The following is a 16243-nucleotide window of genomic DNA, read 5'->3' as shown; positions in this document are numbered from 1 at the left end:
CTTAGAACACACACACTAATATATATATATATATATATATATATATATATATATATATATATATATATATATATATATATATATATACATATATATACATATACATATATATACACACACACACACACACACACACACACACACACACACACACACACTTTTTTTTAAGCAGAGACCCTAGAAAATAAAATGGCGATTGTTGCAATCTATTGTCACACTATTTGCGCAGAAGTCTTTCAAACACCGTTTTTTGGGAAACAAACTACCACTTTAATGAATTTAAAAAACACTAGACAGTAAAGTTCGCCCGATTTTTTGGAATAATGTGAAAGGCTACCCTGAGAATCGTGATGTTAAATACCGAGGTTATGGCAGCAAATAGCTACCATAACTGCGGTATTTTTTTTTTAAACGGCGGACGGTCCGCTTTAACATAAAGGTGGTCCCAGAGGCTTATTCTCCGCAGGATCACCTATATGGGCGGCAGGAGAGGTGCCCCCCCCTCCTGTCGCTTCCCGGGACCATTGGTAGCAGAGAAAACGATCCGGTCCACTCTACTCTCAGGCAGGAAGTCAAGTGAGGACAAGATGGCCCCCACTCTACCCTTTGGCCTTGGAGGACTGGAGCAACTTCACTTTTTCATCTACTGACGAAGTCAATCACATGACGTAACGCGTATAGGGTTCGGAGCCTGCTATCGGATGTCTCCTCGCTCTGCATCTCAGTACTGAGAGGATCATATTATCAAGCCCGCACAGCTGATTTTGCCTGAAAATGTAAGTTGGATATCTATTGTATTTTTGCCCTAATATAGCTATACATACAGACAGACAGCACAAGATTTGTCCCTATTTTTTGTCTCCCATTGGAAAAAAAATCGCTAAGGACAGTGAGTGTGGAGGATCACATTTCACAAGTTACCACTGAGACAGAATGACCCCTATCCTTCAAACAGCCATGCTGTTAAAGCCAGGGACCGTAAAACAGGATGGAAAAATCGGCCCTTGAGACAATGGATCTTCCCGGAGAGGAAGTCTCCAAGAAGCATCGACTAACCTTACCAGATCTGCATACCAAGACCGGTGAGGCCAGACTGGGGCCACCAGAATCCCTTCCACCTCTATTCTGCGCAGAAGCCTCAGCGGAGGAAACACAGATCAGCCGATACTGACCCCAAGGAGCCACCAGTGTGTCTCTGGTGTCGGCCAGAGGATGCAGAGAACTGGCTTCAAACCTCTGTACCTTCTCATTGAGCAGAGAAACTAAGCGGTCTACAATCGGTTGTCCCCCACCGGACACACAACAGGGAAAACCTCTCCACGTGTTGGGACCATTCCCCCTAATCCAACACCTAACAATTCAAGTAATCCGCCTGCCAGTTCTCCACTCCAGTTATATGTACGGCGGAGAGGGCTGGAACAAAATTTTTATGCCCATATTAAGATCTCAGCCACCTCCCGGGCCACCAGAACACCCTTGGTGCCCCCTTGATTGACGTAAACCACAGCCGAATCATTGATTGAACCCGAACTGGACAACCCTGCAGACGATTATCCAGTGACTCAAGCAAAAGCTTTATCACTCCGAGATCCAGATTATTGATAGGAAGTCTGGACTCTTTCAGAGTCCAGGTCCCCTGGACACACATCTTTCCAAGTACTCCCCCCCCCCCCCCCCCCCACAGCCAGACAGGCTGGGATCCGTGGTTACCACAGTCCAATACAATAGAAGGAATGACTTGCCCTGACGCAGGGTCAAGGAACAGAGCCACCACAGAAGAGCACTTCTTGCATTTTCACTCAATCGAATCAGATTGCCCAAAGATGTTGGATCCTTGTTTCACTTGACAAGAATACCCCTTTGCAGAGGTCTCGTGTAGAACAGAGCAAACGCAACACCCCCAAAAGTAGACACCATCAGGCCTAGAGCTCGCATGCAAATCCGCAATGAGGACAGAGTGCTGGATAACAGCAACCGAGTCACCCTGTGCAACTTTTGCAGCTTTTCCGGGGGAAGAAACCCTCAGAGGTTGAGTCCAGAGTCAGTCCCAGATAAACCATTTTGGAGGCTGGGACCAGACTTTTCTGAAATTTATGGTCCAATCGAACTATTGCAGAGCCCGTACATTGATTGACAGAATGCCCACCAGAACTGAGTGGGGCTCTGCTCTTAAGAGGAGATCGCCCAGGTACCCTAGTCCTGCAATCCCCTGCTGTCACAGTAATGCCAATACCGGAGCCAACACGTTGGTGAAGACCCTGGGGACGGAGGTGAGACCAAAGGGTAACGCCACAAATTGATAATGTTCCTCTCCTACAGCGAGCAAAGACACTGGTGTCCAGCGTAAATAGGGATGCAGATATGCGTCCTCAATATCGATAGGGGCCAAAAAGTCCCCTTGGTGTAGGAACACCACTACCGTGGGAATGAACGCCATTCGAAAACCTCTGTACCCGTACAAAGCAATTCAGACCCTTGAGGTCCAGAATTGGACGCACTTTCCCTTCTTTCCTGAGAACAGTAAACCGGTTTGAATAAAACCTTTGAAAGCGTTCCCGAGAGGGAACCGCCACAAACACCCTTTGCAACAGCACATATTGTACCATCACTTGTAGATCCCTTAACTGATCGGAAGAAAGGCGTAGATTGGACGGGAAGAATCGGTCGACGTTTGGGACCTGCATTCGATCGGAGCAGCTCGTAGGCCCATTTGTCCCGAATCAAGGAGGTCCCTGGTTCCAGACAGAAAATGAAGACGTCCCCCGCCCCAGATATGGGTGAAGGTGTCTCTTCATGCAGACAGAGATTTGTCAGCAGATCTGGAGGGGCCTGTTCTCGGCTTACCCCACCACGTCTTCTTGGAACTCCCAGATTACCTAAATGGCTTAGGTCCTTTCTCCTGCGTGCCGTAGGCACGAAGTGGCCGCTTATTTGCTAAAAAAAAAAAAAAGGGCCCCGTCAATTACACGGTGACTTGCCCTTAGAGGATAGAGGGGAAAAAAAAAAAAAAAAAAAAAGAAGAGTACTCTTTCCACCTGTGAGTCCTTTGAGAAGTTCATCCAACAAAGACCCAAATAGGCAGTCCCCCATGAAGGGGAGATCCGATAGAGCCTTTTTAGAAGCCTGGTCCACAGAGCAGCTTTTTAGCCACACCATGCATGGTTACCATTATTGCGTTTAGAACTCAACTGACACGCGACAATTTTATCACAGTAGGCAGGAAAAGGGAGTACCTTTGAAGCTTTTAGGGGGGGGGATCTGCAGGCCCCCGAGGGGACTGGCGTCCCCATGTTAAAATTTTCTGCACCGATAGAATCAGTGCATCCACCAGCGCCCTTGCATGCGCAGTAAAAAAAACGGAGACATCCTCACCGCAAGGCACCCGAAGTGCGTGGACGCAGACACAGTAGAGTCACTATATGCCAAGCTCACCCTGAGAACATAAGCATGGGAGGTCGCTGACCACAGTCCTGCAAGGAGAGGCCTGCTAAAGTTCCACAAAAGAATCCCTATTAGACCTAAGGGTCGCCACCATAAAGGACAAAAAAGGACATAGGCGTGGTAACGTTTTTTTCCTGCCTAGTGTCCTACTTCTGTAGGGGGCAGCATAACCAAATAAGTAACTGCGCTAACCTGTAATTTATATAGATATTACTATATGCCGTGTGTCCCTCTTGATATAAATTGTGTGTGATATCATCTACGCAATAAAGTGCATATAGGGGCTCTAATTATGTGTGTGATGTCTCACATCTACACATTAAAATGCATACGATTAATATAAAAAACTGGTGCTCTGATTATGCATAAAAACTGGCTAATATGTAATAAATAATGTTGAAAAAATATATATATATATATAAATAAACCTTCACATCATATAGCATACAGTTGATGAAAACAATGCTATTAGGGATTTATCTATCAACCAGTCCTCTATATTTCACTTAGGCTTTTGTGTCCACAAACGCCTATATATTCTTGATTGAAAGAGGAAAGGGCTGTAGTGCCAAAGTCCTTCATATGATAAACGTGCTCCAATGCCGGTATTGTGACCCTTCACCGATCACCATGCGTGCTTATTAGTGGTAAGAAGACTCACTTACCAGATGTTGTTGATTCCTGGTGGCCTACGCCAGCAGGAATCAGTTTGCGCTTGGGTTTTTAAGTGTGTCCCGTCTTCTCTGTGCCTCCAGGATCCGCTGGATATGACTTGTGGTCCACAGTGGTATTTGGGACTTCCTCCTTTGTATGTGCTTTATGGCTCAAAATAAAAGCAAAAGGCTCCTCATAGTGCAAAGTATTAAACGACTCCTTTATTTTTAAAACCTATTTAAAAACACTCCAAAAAAACTTTTTTTAAAAAACACTACATGAGCCAAAAAGAGCCAAAACAAGCCGTAAACATACACTCTTGCGGGGAAAAAAAATTCCAAATCGTGAATAAACTCCCAATAGTAACAGTCTCCAAGACGTCAATTTGCTGACGAAACGCGTCAAGTTGGTACGCACGCCGCCACGCTCAGACCCCGCTGGTGAACTGCACGCCGCGATCCCACTTCCAGGTAGGCGGATTCACATACGAACACGGTAATAGCTCAGCCGCGAGGCTGGAAGGTGTTTGGAGAGGGGCAAGAGCGGTACATTTTCTAACAGAGACTGTTACTATTGGGAGTTTATTCACGATTTGGCATTTTTTTTCCCCACAAGAGTATGTTTACGGCTTGTTTTGGCTCTTTTTGGCTCATGTAGTGTTTTTTAAAAAAAGTTTTTTTGGAGTGTTTTTAAATAGGTTTTAAAAATAAAGGAGTCGTTAAATACTCTGCACTATGAGGAGCCTTTTGCTTTTATTTTGAGCCATAAAGCACATACAAAGGAGGAAGTCCCAAATACCACTGTGGACCACAAGTCATATCCAGCGGATCCTGGAGGCACAGAGGAGCCGGGACACACTTAAAAACCCAAGCGCAAACTGATTCCTGCTGGCGTAGGCCACCAGGAATCAACAACATCTGGTAAGTGAGTCTTCTTACCACTAATAAGCACGCATGGTGATCGGTGAAGGGTCACAATACCGGCATTGGAGCACGTTTATCATATGAAGGACTTTGGCACTACAGCCCTTTCCTCTTTCAATCAAGAATATATAGGCGTTTGTGGACACAAAAGCCTAAGTGAAATATAGAGGACTGGTTGATAGATAAATCCCTAATAGCATTGTTTTCATCAACTGTATGCTATATGATGTGAAGGTTGATTTATTTATTTATATTTATCTAACATTATTTATTACATGATATTAGCCAGTTTTTATGCATAATCAGAGCACCAGTTTTTTATATTAATCATTGTATGCATTTTAATGTGTAGATGTGAGACATCACACACACATAATTAGAGCCCCTATATGCACTTTATTGCGTAGATGTGAGATATCACACACACATAAATATCAAGAGGGACACACGGCATATAGTAATATCTATATGAATTAGAGGTCAGCGCAGTTACTTATTTTTCATACTTGCATAACTATTTCATGGTTATTTAACTTGCAGCTTTCCATCACCTATTTATTTATTTATTAAATACACCAGAGGCGCGAGTGACACAATACACACTCCAGCATAACCAAATGGTTAAGAAGAATATGGAGCCGCGTCTGTCAAACGATAGAGAAAAATGATTTTAACTTGTAAACAATTGTCAGAAATAAGCCTGGTCCTTAAGTGGTTAATAAGCAATTCCCATCTAAAGCCTGGCTCACACATATGCAGGGTGCAGTAAATGTGTTTTCTGGGTGAGGTTTGTGTTTTTTTCATATGCGTTTTTGACGCATCTGTTGTTTTGAAAGAGAAACCAAAAGAAATACATAAAAAAACGCGAGCACTGTGTTTTTAATGTGTTTCCATTGAAGTCTACTGCACCAAAGACACAACCTGCTGTGGGGGGAGGGGAAGAGACCCTGACTCTTCAAAAACTCACCCATCCATAGGAAACCATATTAAATGGACTGTAGTGCGTTTCTGCGAAACTGAAAACACACTAAAAATTGCATAGATGTGAGCCAAAGTGGTTCTAAAGGCTGAAGTATTTTTAACCTTCATGCATTTTATGTATGAAGGTAAAAAACCTGTGTGCAGCAGTCCCCCCAAACATTCACCTGAGCTCCCTCTTGATTCAGCGTTGTGCACGAGAGCATCTGCTTTCTGGGGACTCTCCCTCCTCATTCGCTGAGACAGCAATGGGGGGCTATTGGCTCCCGCTGCTGTCCATCACAGCCAATGAGGCAAGTAGCGACTTGGGAGCGCACCTGTTTGGGTGCCCCATTACAAGTTGCTTGCTGTGGGGACACCTAACAGGAGGAATGAGTTAGGGGTTGCAGCAAGGGACCTGAGAAGTGGAGGATCAGGGCTCCTCTGTGCAAAGCCACTGCACAGAGCAATTGCCTTTAACCACTTAAGCCCCGGAGGATTTGGCTGCTCAAAGACCAGGGCCTATTTTGCGATTCGGCACTGTGTGACTTTAATGGACAATTGCGTTGTCGTGCAACGCTGTACCCAAATGAAATTGACTTCTTTTTTCCCCCCACAAACAGGGCTTTCCTTTGGTGGTATTTGATCACCTGTGCGATTTTTATTTTTTGCGCTATAACCAAGAAAAAAAAAAAAGCGCGTCAATTTTGAAAAATTAACAATATTTTTCACATTCTTTTTATGAAATTCCCCAAAAAAAAAAAAATGTAAAACTCTACATTTTTTAACATTTCAGGCCAATTTGTTTTCTGCTACATATTTTTGGTAAAAAAAAAAAAAAAAAAAACGCAAGAAGCGCATTTTGATTGGTTTGCGCAAAAGTTATTGCGTTTACTAAGGGAAAGATTTATGTTATTTTTATTGTTTTTTTTTTTAAACTAGTAATGGCAGCGATCTGCGGTTTTTTTTTTTGTGGGACTGCGACATTGCGGGGGACAGATCGGACCCCTGACTAACAATTTTTGACACTTTTGGAGGTACCGTAGACATTACTACAGTAATCAGTGCTATACATATGCACTGTTACTGTAAAAATTACCCTGGCAGGGAAGGGGTTAACTTTATTAGAGATCCAGGGGTTAAGTGTGGCCCTATGGGCGTGCTTCTAACTGTCAAGGGGCGTGGCTTTTGATGTAACAACAGAGACATACGATCCTACATAGCAGGATCGTGTAGTCTCTGCAGTTACACCAGGGAGAATGACAGGCGGCTTTCTTTACATCAGCCGCCTGCCTTTCTCCCTCTCCAGCGGGAGATCACGAGTGACCGGCAGACATTTGAGCCGCCGGTCAGTCACGCTGGGATCCCTGTGAGAGAGCGGGAGCGCGCCTCCAGCGACGCGCACTCGCCCCCTATTGGCTCGTGGGCAAGAGACGTACCGGTACGTCACTTGGCCCCGGAGGGGCTGACCGCCGCAGTATGTGTACTTGCGGCCGTCGGCAAGTGGTTAATATCAATTTTAATTAGAGTGCATCTTTGACTACCCTACCCCCAGATGTGCAACATAGCTATCCAAGACAGATGAGCCACCCTAAAGCAAGCCATACATGGAGTGAATTTCTTTCCTTTCAACATGGACAGTGTTGAAAGGGGAATCCCTCCTGCCAACCAAGTCATTATATCCTCCTGGTGTGGGGGGGGGGGGGTGCAGGCGAAGTTGGGAGAAGACTGATTATTGCTAGCAGCTATACCAGCCTCTAGCAATAATCGCATGCAAGAACTTACAGTCTGGTTATAACCAAAGTTGATCAATAAACTTTGTACATTCAGCCTGCTCATATATGGTTCGAATCCTGGCCGGTTCCTGCTGCACCTGCTGAGATTTGAACTGTCTATGACCAGCCTTAGACTGTCCTGAACACCATGTGAAAAATAAATGGAAAATACCCCAAGAAACTAAACGCAGCCCCCACATTTAAGCATGTGTAAGCTGCATTATCTTTTTTGGGGATCAGTTTAATGATGCCTTGGCAGTGTAAAGTGGTTTCCTTCCATTTAGACATGCAGAGGACACTATATAGCAGCCATTACTAGATGAATCATAGTACTTTAGAAAGTAGCAGGGAAGCATCTGCTCACCTAGCCGCACCTCCCAGCCAGGCTGCGGGTTGTAGTGTGGAGGATTGGAACACTTCTGTTTACAGAATCTCTTCTCAGCCAGACGGGCCAGCCACCCCACCACCGCCACCAATACACAGGCCAAAAGGGCCGAGTAGCCCACGGTGGGGTCCCAACCAAACAGCATGTCATAAATAGGCTTCATTCTCCCACTGAACGAGGCGAGGCCCACTTTGCTCCAACTCTCCGGGACTTCTCTAGTCTGTCTAGACGTCACTCCCTCCACAGGCCGCGTCCCCTGCCTTTCCCGCCGCGCTTCCCCGTCCGTCTGCTGATAAGACAATGGGGCTCAAGTTAGGGTCGTTCTCCCTTCCTGTCCTGAAAGCGTGTCACCCCACTCTCATCACTCCAGCCGCTCCACCGTCCTCTTACGTCCCTAGCCCGCTTCGGTGGGGTGTATAATGCCTTAGCTGGGCTCACAGCCGGACTCCTCAGCACTGTGCTGTCCCTCTGGCCTGGCTTCTCCCTTCCCAGCGCTCGCTCCAACAACTCTCCGCCCTGCTCAAACTCCCTCACAGACTGTACCGGTTCCAAAACTCAGACCCGCCCTACCTCCTCCGCCTTTATGTAGGATCCACCCGGGGCCGTGACTGTACAGCCCGCCTGCTGCGACACTTCCGCTCCGGCCTGACAGGACCCCTCCGTCTCACAGCAACGGGGCTGTCCTTAGCGTGCCTGGCATACCGGCGAGGTGGAGCTTAGATGTCGCGCCAGAGTACGACTGTGCTGAGAGGAGCACAGATGGTGACATGCTGTTCTACTGAGGCTAGTCAAATCAGTGAAACATATCTTATTGCTTGAGTGATAAAAAAAAAAAACATTGAAATATAAACTCACCGGCCATCTTTGCCTTCATTCTTCGTGGCATAGATTCAACAAGGTGTTAAAAACATTCCTCAGAGATTTTGGTTAAACTATGCTCAATTGGTACTAAGGGGCCCAAAATGTGCAAAGAAAATATCTCCTACACCCCTACCACCAGCCTGAACTGTTGGCACAAGGCAGTATGGATCCATGCTTTCATGTTGTTTATGCCAAATTGTGTCTCTACCATCCAGGGGAGGATTGGGGCAGGGGGGGGGCAATTGCCCCCTGGGCCGCTCTGATGCCCTGTAAAAAGGCTGCACCGCTTCTGCCACAGACATGCCTACAGGATTCCTGGTGAAGAGAAATAAAAAGTCCCTGCTGCTGACCTACTGAGTGCGGGTTGAAGACAAAGGTAAAGCGCAGGCCTCCCTCCCAGCATGGACAGTGTAAAATGTGTCTGAGCAGAGGCCGGTTCCATGCCCCACTGGAGACTCTTCTGCCCCGGCCAGCCTCAACCCGACTGTCCCAACTCCCCCCAACCTTCCATTGCTGGCCAGGTTGGGAACCTGGATACAGCCGGTAAGTAGAGAGTGTCTGGAGCAGGGCTTCAGCTGGGAATGGGGGTCAAGAGGAGGATTGGGAGAGTGGGAGGGGGGTAAGGGAAAGTGGGAGGGGGCCCAGTCGCTGCACCATGGGCCTATGGTTTGTACTTGCCCCCTGGGCTTAAATTTGCCAGTCTGCCCCTGCTACCATCTTAATGTCAGTGTAAAGATTCAGGAGTAACTCTCAGTCAACCAACTAAGGTTCAAAAAGAGCCTTTGCCTCTTCAGAGTAGACAAGCATGTTCTACAACATCAAAGTTTTAGAATATTTTTCTCTTTTGTGCTGCGCTGCTTCTTGACGATTTCTTCAACTTTATTAAGCCAAAGACAATGGTCGATGGCTGTGTACATATCCAATTAAGCGCCGGTTCACACTACCGCGACGCTACTTCCCGGGGCGACCTCCGAGATCGCGGTGCAAGCAGCGCGCCGCGACCTTGGAGCGGCCGCCACGGACTTCATAACATTGAAGTCTATGGCGGTCGCCTCCTGGTCGCCCCAAAGAAGCTCCGGACCCTTTTTCTAAGTCGGAGCGACTTGTGTCGCTCCTATTAGAACGGGTCCGCAGCTTCTCTATGGGAGGCGACCTGCGGTGACCTGTGAGGCGACCAGGTCACCTCACAGGTCGCCTTAGTGTGAACGGGGGCTAAGAGGAATGCAGGATTTGACGGCATTCAAAAAGGTGGCGTATAATTGAACGTTTGTATGTCTTAACCACTTGCCGACCGCCGCACGACTATCTACGTCGGCGGTCAGCCCCTCACAGGCAAACTAACGTAGGGCTACGTTGCTTGCTTGTGAGGGTCTAGGGAGCGAGCGCGCGCCCCCCGGGGCGCGCTCCCGCTCCCGCGTGGTCACGGACCCCCCCGCGCGTGTGACCAGCGGACCCGATGTCCGCCGGTCACTCGGCGATCGGCGGGGGAGAGGGAGAATGTCAGGCAGCTTGTGTAAACAAACTGCCTGTCATTCTCCTCGCTGCAAAGACACTGATAAAACGGATCTGGTATGTAGATCCGTTGATCAGTGTCCTTACAGCTAGAGCCACAGCCAATCACAGTAGAAACCACGCCCCTAGGGACACACACAGCCCCTCCCTTCCAAATAAAGTTAACCCCTTCACTACCAGTGTATTTTTACAGTAACAGTGCATATGTATAGCACTGATTACTGTAGAAATGTCACTGGTAACCCCAAAAGTGTCAAAAATGTCAGTCAAGGGTCCGATCTGTCCGCCGCAATGTCGCAGTACCGCAAAAAAAATCGCAGATCGCCGCCATTACGCGTTAAAAAAAAAAACAACAAAAATGACAAAAATCTTTCCCTTTGTTAGTAAACGCGATAACTTTTGCGCAAACCAATCAAAATACGCTTTTTGCGATTTTTTTTACCAAACATAGGTAGCATAAAATAAATTGGCCGAAAATTTTTAAAAATTTTGATTTTTACATTTTTTTTGGGGGAATTTCATATAAAAAAATGTGAAAAATATTGCTATTTTTGCAAAATTGACGCTCTTTTTTTGTTTATAGCGCGTGATCAAAAAATCGCACAGGTGATCAAATACCACCAAAAGAAAGCTCTGTTTGTGGGAAAAAAAGGACGTCAAATTCGTTTAGGTACAGCGTCGCACGACCGCGCAATTGTGCGTTAAATTCACGCAGTGCCGAATCGCAAAATACCCCCTGGTCGGAATGGGGGTAAAATCTTCCGGGGCTTAAGTGGTTAACTAATACAGCCGAGACGTAGCAAGAAAAAAGTCGGATCATCAGGGACCTCATAATCAGTGAATTTTTGAACGATCCTCCTGTCCTCTCTCCAAAAACAGTCTAGTTTGGACAGGACCAGAATATAGGAAGCAATATTCCCCTCTCCTTCCGGCATCTCCAACAGGGGTCAGTAGTGTCTGGGGAAAATGTATGTAAGAGAGACGGTTTATGATGATACTATTACGTCAATGAAACATCAAGAAATGGTGACCGCACACCCAAAGTTGAAATCAAACATAGGAGTAATTTTATTCTTCATCACAGGCATCAATACAGGACTGCTATTACGTCAGAAGCCTAAAAATGTTTTCTTAAATATGCGTGCAAATTGAGGATTTGAGGGATAGTCTGATAATGTTATTCTGTTGGTCAGGGGTAAACGTATGATTCAGGTCAGTTTCTTACTTCAATATGCAGGGTAAGCAGGGCTGGTCCAAGACATTGTGCTGCCTGAGTCCAAAAATTAAATGCTACCCCCCGCCCCCCAAAAAAAAAAAATCACGCCCATCAAAAGGCCCACACAATTTTTATTTTATATCATGATAAATAAAACTAAAATTAAATGTATCAGGTAGTCAGATTTATATGCAACAGCACCTTTTCTACATGCACAATTATATGTCATACCATTATCTTCAATTCCAAACCACAAGCTCCAGTATTATTTTGTTTGTCTGAATGTCTGACATCATAGCACATACAACAATCACATAAGGAAGGTTTCCCGGAGGAGACCCTCCACCTCCTCATACTCATCAGTTTGCACTACGGCGGCAGCATGAGATGGGAAAATGTTGCCCGTAATGCGCTGCAAACTGGTGACACACAAAACTACTGGAAAAAATAATCTTGGGCATCAATTTTCTGCCCCTCTCAAAGTTCTGCCTAGGTCCAATGGACCCAGTGGGACCCATGGTAGAGCCGGCCCTGAGGGTAAGTAATGGTCTTCAGAAGGGGAGATCAGTAGGTTGATTGTTTTAGAAAAAACATTGGGAGCACTCCAAAAGGTAGTTAGGCTACAGCAAAAGCATCGTGCAGCCAGTAAGAAATGTAAAAAGTGGTGCAATTGATTTGAAGTTCAAGCGATAGGGGCCTGAAGAGTCCGTTAAGGAGGGAATGGAAGGCCAGGAATTAGTCATAAGAAAATATGACACCTGGTGGCAACCGGAGTTTTATAAAGCTCAAAAAGACATATCTCCAAGGTTTGAAGAGAATTGCGGGTTTCCCAATATGAGGGGAAGAGTGTAGAGTCTCAAGATGAGAGAGAGGCATGAGCAAGTAGGTGTGAACATAGTCACGTCATAGGTCCTATTACAGGGTGCGCCTTTAAAGTACATGGCAGCACTTTGTAGAACCATGGCGCCCCTGAAAGCGGTACATCACTTTGAGCTTGTTTAAGTTAGGGCTAGAGCTTAGCGTTTCGGTGTTGAGACCAGTCAATTAGTCTGCTTGGATGAGTTGCCTGATTATACTTATGAATATCCAGGACTGCTAAACCTCCATATTGTTTCGGAAGCGCAAGATGTTGACGTGGAAGACAAGGGTGCTTATGTGTCCAAATTAAACCAATAAATTATGAGTGGGCCTGCTTGAAGAAGCAGAGGGGGGGGGGATCACTATTGGCAAGGCTTGGAAGAGGTAAAACATTTTTGGTAGGATACTCATTTTTATGAGGTTGCAGTGTCCAAACCATAAATGCAAGCCTCAATGCCAGGTCTCCAACAAGACACGTGTCTTACTTAAGAATGGGGCATAATTAAGATAAAAAATATGGTGTAAGGTAGAGGGGATATGTGTGCCCATATACTTCAAGACAAAATCCTTCCATCCAAATTTGAAGCTCAGTTTCAGAGTCCTAGGGAGGGATCTCCACTCCCTTTGCTTCAGATTTACCAAAATGTATTTTGAGGTTGGCCAGTGTTCCATATCAGTCAAACTCCCATAAAAGGTTCGGTAGGGACATCAACGGGTTGGTCAAAGAAAAGAGCATATAGTCAGCGTACGCTGAGAACTTGTGTTGAACGCCTCCAATATCTAGGCCAGTAATATCCGGATCCTACAAAGAAAAGGTTCAAGTGATAAGCGAAAAGGAGGGGAGAGAGAGGGCACCCCTGTCTTGTCCCATTGGTACTGGGGAAGGATCAGAGAGAACTCGATTGGCTTTAACTTGAGCCATAGGATTTTAATATATCTTGGCGATCCAATTAAGTATGTTGTCCCTAAGACCCACGTGCCGTAAGACAGAGTACATAAAACTCCAGCTGACCCGATCAAACGCTTTCTCAGCGTTTGTGCCTAGGAATAAGCACAGAGTGTGGGTCATATTGGCTACATGAATCAGGTTAAGAACCTTAACTGTATTATCCCAGGCTGCCCGGGTTGGGATAAACCCAACTTCGTTCAGGTGAACCAATTGTGGCAAATGATGCTGCAGTTGGAAGGCCAGGATTTTAGTTAACAGCTTAAAGTCAATATCCAGGAAGGAGATTGGCCTATAACTGCCACAGGAAGATAAATAAAGTTGGGTTGGCCAGCTGCTCTATGGGAGTTAACATAATGTGCCCTGACTCCTCCCCCCTGCATAGGGGCTGAGAGCCGGAGCTTAAATTTAGCTTCTACTCCAGGAGCACTAAAAATGTACTGTGCTTAGTATGATTTAGCTGGCTCTGATGAAGAATAATGTCACTGAAATGTGTAGGCCTCATTCACTGTAGATGGGCATCACTTAAGCAGCTTTTTCTATGTGCCTGTAGTTGCTTTCCTTTGCGAGTATAATCAAATACTTTATTTTCTAAATACATTTTTTTTTTTACAGTAATGCACAAGGGCTGGTATGCCTTCTGTTTTTTGTTCTTGTACCAAATGATTTATGCTCAATATTCTACTTTGGAAACAGATTTCCAGGAACACCTCCTAATGGAGAGATTGTTCTCTGTGATCAAGGTGTTGACAGTTTAGTAAATCTGTAAATTTTCTAGACCAGGAATATGACTGCTGACAGAGTTGGAACGTGTTGCTCTGCCCAGATCAGGATGCACTTTTTCTCTCTGGCTGCCACCAAGCTCCTTGTTCATCCCCGATGGTTGATGAATGCCACTACTAGGATGTTGTCTGACTGGACCTGGAAAAGAATGGTCTGACAACTGCTCAGTCCATTGTAGGAAAAGGCAAATTGCTCATAGTTCCAGAATATTGTTTAGAGGCTTTGCTACTTTGTGCAAACAGCCTAGCCCACTTTCTATTGGGGACTGTGAACAGGTTGGAAGAGAACATGTGGAATATTTTTTGAGGGAAAACATTAACAATAACTCCCAGAACTAGGAGTCCCTAAAGCCTGGTAAGGATATGATCTGCCAAACACTGCAGAGATACTGGGAAATTTATTAGCAAAAACCTTGCTATAGAAAGGGAACAGAACTCCAGCTAGAACCCCAAGGCGACTGTGCCCCACACCCACCATGTACACTGCTCATGCCTTTATGTCAGGCAATTATTGATCACTCTAATTTTCAAGTGAGGGTAAGGTTTAGGTGTCAGGGCCCTGTTGAGCAGAAGGCCTTGCTTCTGATTCTCTGGCACCCCAGAAGGTATTGCATTTGCCTCAATGACAGGTGTGCAATTTTCACAAAACAAGCTTTCTCTGCCACAGTTGAAATAAATGCTGCAGGTAGAACATTTCTAAAAGGAGGATTGTATAATAGGTTCACCTGTTTCTGCTGTTCTCTATTTTAAGTTAAGACATTGCCACTTGCAAACGAGCAAAGAAGGCAAAACACCTTGGATCACTCATCAGAAGAGGAAGTTAGTGTAAGAAAGCCCTTAGAGAGCAGTCATACTCGCCACACGTAAAACTAGGGCCAGCCTTGGGGTACAATAAGACCCTACTGACGTCTGGGCTTATTGCAACTGGTGGTACATACCAATTATGCCAAACACTCATAGGAAGCCGGACCCATGGTGTGAATGACTGTTTAAAAATAACACAGAACATAAGAGACCTTAAAGACAGGCTTGTAGGTGAAAAAAAAAAGAGAACCCAATTGTCAATAATCTTTAGAAGACAGGCAGGAGCTCAACGGTAGATGACATAAAAAGCCAGTTTTTATTGCCAAAAATTAACAGATTAAAAAATTTTAAATCATTGGATGGCAGCCTAAATGGAAAACCTTACTGTGTCACTGTAGCTGTGTCTGCATCGTTGGCGATGGATAATCATGGGTGCTGGTGGAGAGGCAGGGACCTAAACAGGACTCCGGGCAGGGGACACACAGAGTGTACAGAAGGAGGCCGAGCGGTGGATGGACTAAAGCCAGAAGAGGTGAGAGGCCGTGGCATGCAATGGACAGCTGGATGTTGGCAGGGCCCCGGTGAACATGGAACATGAGAGCACACAATGGTAGGATCTATCTTTCCTGGAAAAATATTTAGAATTGCACATCACACCCAGGGGTCTGAGGAAAAAGAAACAATGTGATTTTTTAGACCCAGACCTCAAAAAAGATTGGGAGCTGTTGGCAGAATTTTGCACAACAAAATGGATGTAAGATATCGTAATGCAGAGAAATAGGAAACTTGAACTAGCACGCACTAGAGTTCAAAATACCAAAAAGAGGTAGAAAAATTCAATGATTCTTGTCTTTATTCCAGATGGAGGGAAGTTCTTAAAAATGTAAAAACAATGGAGGAGATAGACTCATTTAAAAAAAAAAAAAATAGAAAGAGATATTGAAGACTATCAAATGGAGAAAGTCTTCGAATGGAAACAAAATATCCCCCACAAACACCCTCATAGGAATACGAGTTCTGAAATTTCTAGGAACCTTAACAAACACTAAGAACAAGATCCAAAAAGAGCCCCCACAAAAACGTTCTAAAAAGTATAACGAGATGGCTCGATCACCTCCCAATAAAGCTT

At 45.3% G+C, this 16243-nt stretch overlaps 1 protein-coding gene across 1 annotated transcript in view; it reads right to left on the bottom strand.

The window, feature by feature from the left end:
• ANKLE2 (ankyrin repeat and LEM domain containing 2) overlaps positions 1-8644 on the bottom strand; it is a 118571-nt gene extending 109927 nt beyond the window's left edge. The window contains exon 1 of the mRNA XM_082243411.1: positions 8115-8644. Within this exon, the coding sequence (XP_082099537.1) occupies positions 8115-8298 (184 nt within the window). The 5' untranslated portion in view covers positions 8299-8644. The remainder of the gene's footprint in view (positions 1-8114) is intronic.
• Positions 8645-16243: the final 7599 nt, after the last annotated feature.

The sequence above is a fragment of the Pelophylax lessonae genome, assembly GCF_965119305.1.
Source record: "Pelophylax lessonae genome assembly, chromosome: 1".
NCBI lineage: Eukaryota > Metazoa > Chordata > Amphibia > Anura > Ranidae > Pelophylax > Pelophylax lessonae.
This window is presented reverse-complemented; position numbering and strand designations above follow the sequence as displayed.